Here is a 1432-nt window from a genome sequence, read left to right as displayed (position 1 = left end):
GATAACAGTTGTATGAGCCCCTAATAAAATGTTTAAAAAAAGAAAAAAAAAGAAAATCAGCCAATGGAAAGCTTTAGATATTGATTAACCTGTGCTTTTTCTTTTGCTCTCTCATTAAATAAATGGCTGTCAAGCTGACATTCACAGTGACCCTATAGTGCAGTTAAAAGACAGACTATATGACTCTTAGTCAGCATTCTGCACTTCTGTATTTCTTTTCCTGACATTAAGGTTAAGTTCAAAACAATAAAGTATGGAATACATTTTGAATCATCTTACCGGTGAGCAATTCTATCCATGTTTGGACAGTTTCATTGGGTTCAGTTGCTTTAATGTGCCTGAGTGTTTCATCCAGTAAGATGTCACCTGTTGGGCTGTCTGTCTTTACCAGGACCTTTCAAGATAGAAGAAACAAGGGCTGTGGCTCATTTAACATATTGAAATTAAAATATTAGTGGTTAAGTGTTACAGGAAATGCAAAGACGCTCTTATCACAATCCATCCATCCATCCATTGTCTCAAGTACATTAGGACAAATATTTAACAGCATTTCAAATGTAACCTTTCTGCATGAAAAAAGGAAAGCAAGAACTCTCTTGTTTTTATTGTTCAAGATACACACATGTTTAATGTATATCACTAGACAAGGTTTTTTAACACCATTATCAGAAGTTGGCCCTAAAACTACCAAGGAGATATTTTTTCCCCTTTGATTTAAATTCAAATTCCATTCCAAAAAAAGAAAAGCAACCCAAACAAATAATGCCTAGCTTTTAGGCTCAAGATTTCCAGAAAATGAAAACAGAAGATAAATGAATTTGCTTTTTTTCTAGCAAAGTCTATTTTCAGCAAAATGGCCAAAGGCAGAAAGTCCTGACTGCAGGATGAGGAAAAAGGAGTGACCACCCCATAGAACAATTAAAGGTTGATGACGATGACAGCAGCCCTTTCTAGAGGAAATACTGTCCTTAGGCTGTGATCCATACCCAGAAACCCTAACAGCCCTGGATGCGTATCATCTGGGATTGTTCAGATGGCACACATTTCTGTGTCTTCCTGCTGTTGGGGCCTCATCGATGCCTCTCTGTGGCATCTGTCATCTGTTTTTCCCTTTGGCTAATCTCCTCTTTTCAAATCCGAAAGTGTACATAAAGTGCAAGTAAGATCCAACCCCTCCCCTGTGCTGTCATGCTCGCATCTTGACAGTCAGTGATACCAAAATCTATCAGCAAGTTGTCTGCAGATATTTCTGAAGTTAGCAAAAAAGTTGGCAAAGACAGTGTCTGAAGGTCAATGAAGTGTTGGCAAGAAGACACAAAGTACCACACACAAGACAAGGGTGTGAACTATGGGAGGCATTCCAGCAGCAGGGAGAGATTCTCATCACTGAGATACGAAGGAGGCCATCTTTGGATCAACTCTTTAAAAGAGC

At 38.6% G+C, this 1432-nt stretch overlaps 1 protein-coding gene across 1 annotated transcript in view; it reads right to left on the bottom strand.

The window, feature by feature from the left end:
* GOLPH3L (golgi phosphoprotein 3 like) overlaps positions 1-1432 on the bottom strand; it is a 27479-nt gene that overhangs the window by 11916 nt on the left and 14131 nt on the right. The window contains exon 4 of the mRNA XM_004716592.2: positions 280-394. Within this exon, the coding sequence (XP_004716649.1) occupies positions 280-394 (115 nt within the window). The remainder of the gene's footprint in view (positions 1-279; positions 395-1432) is intronic.

Source organism: Echinops telfairi, unplaced genomic scaffold, assembly GCF_000313985.2.
Source record: "Echinops telfairi isolate 266 unplaced genomic scaffold, ASM31398v2 ScPeMD7_5805;HRSCAF=6673, whole genome shotgun sequence".
Classification (NCBI taxonomy): domain Eukaryota; kingdom Metazoa; phylum Chordata; class Mammalia; order Afrosoricida; family Tenrecidae; genus Echinops; species Echinops telfairi.
The sequence above is the reverse complement of the archived record's forward strand: the minus strand, read 5'-3'. Positions and strand labels throughout refer to the sequence as shown.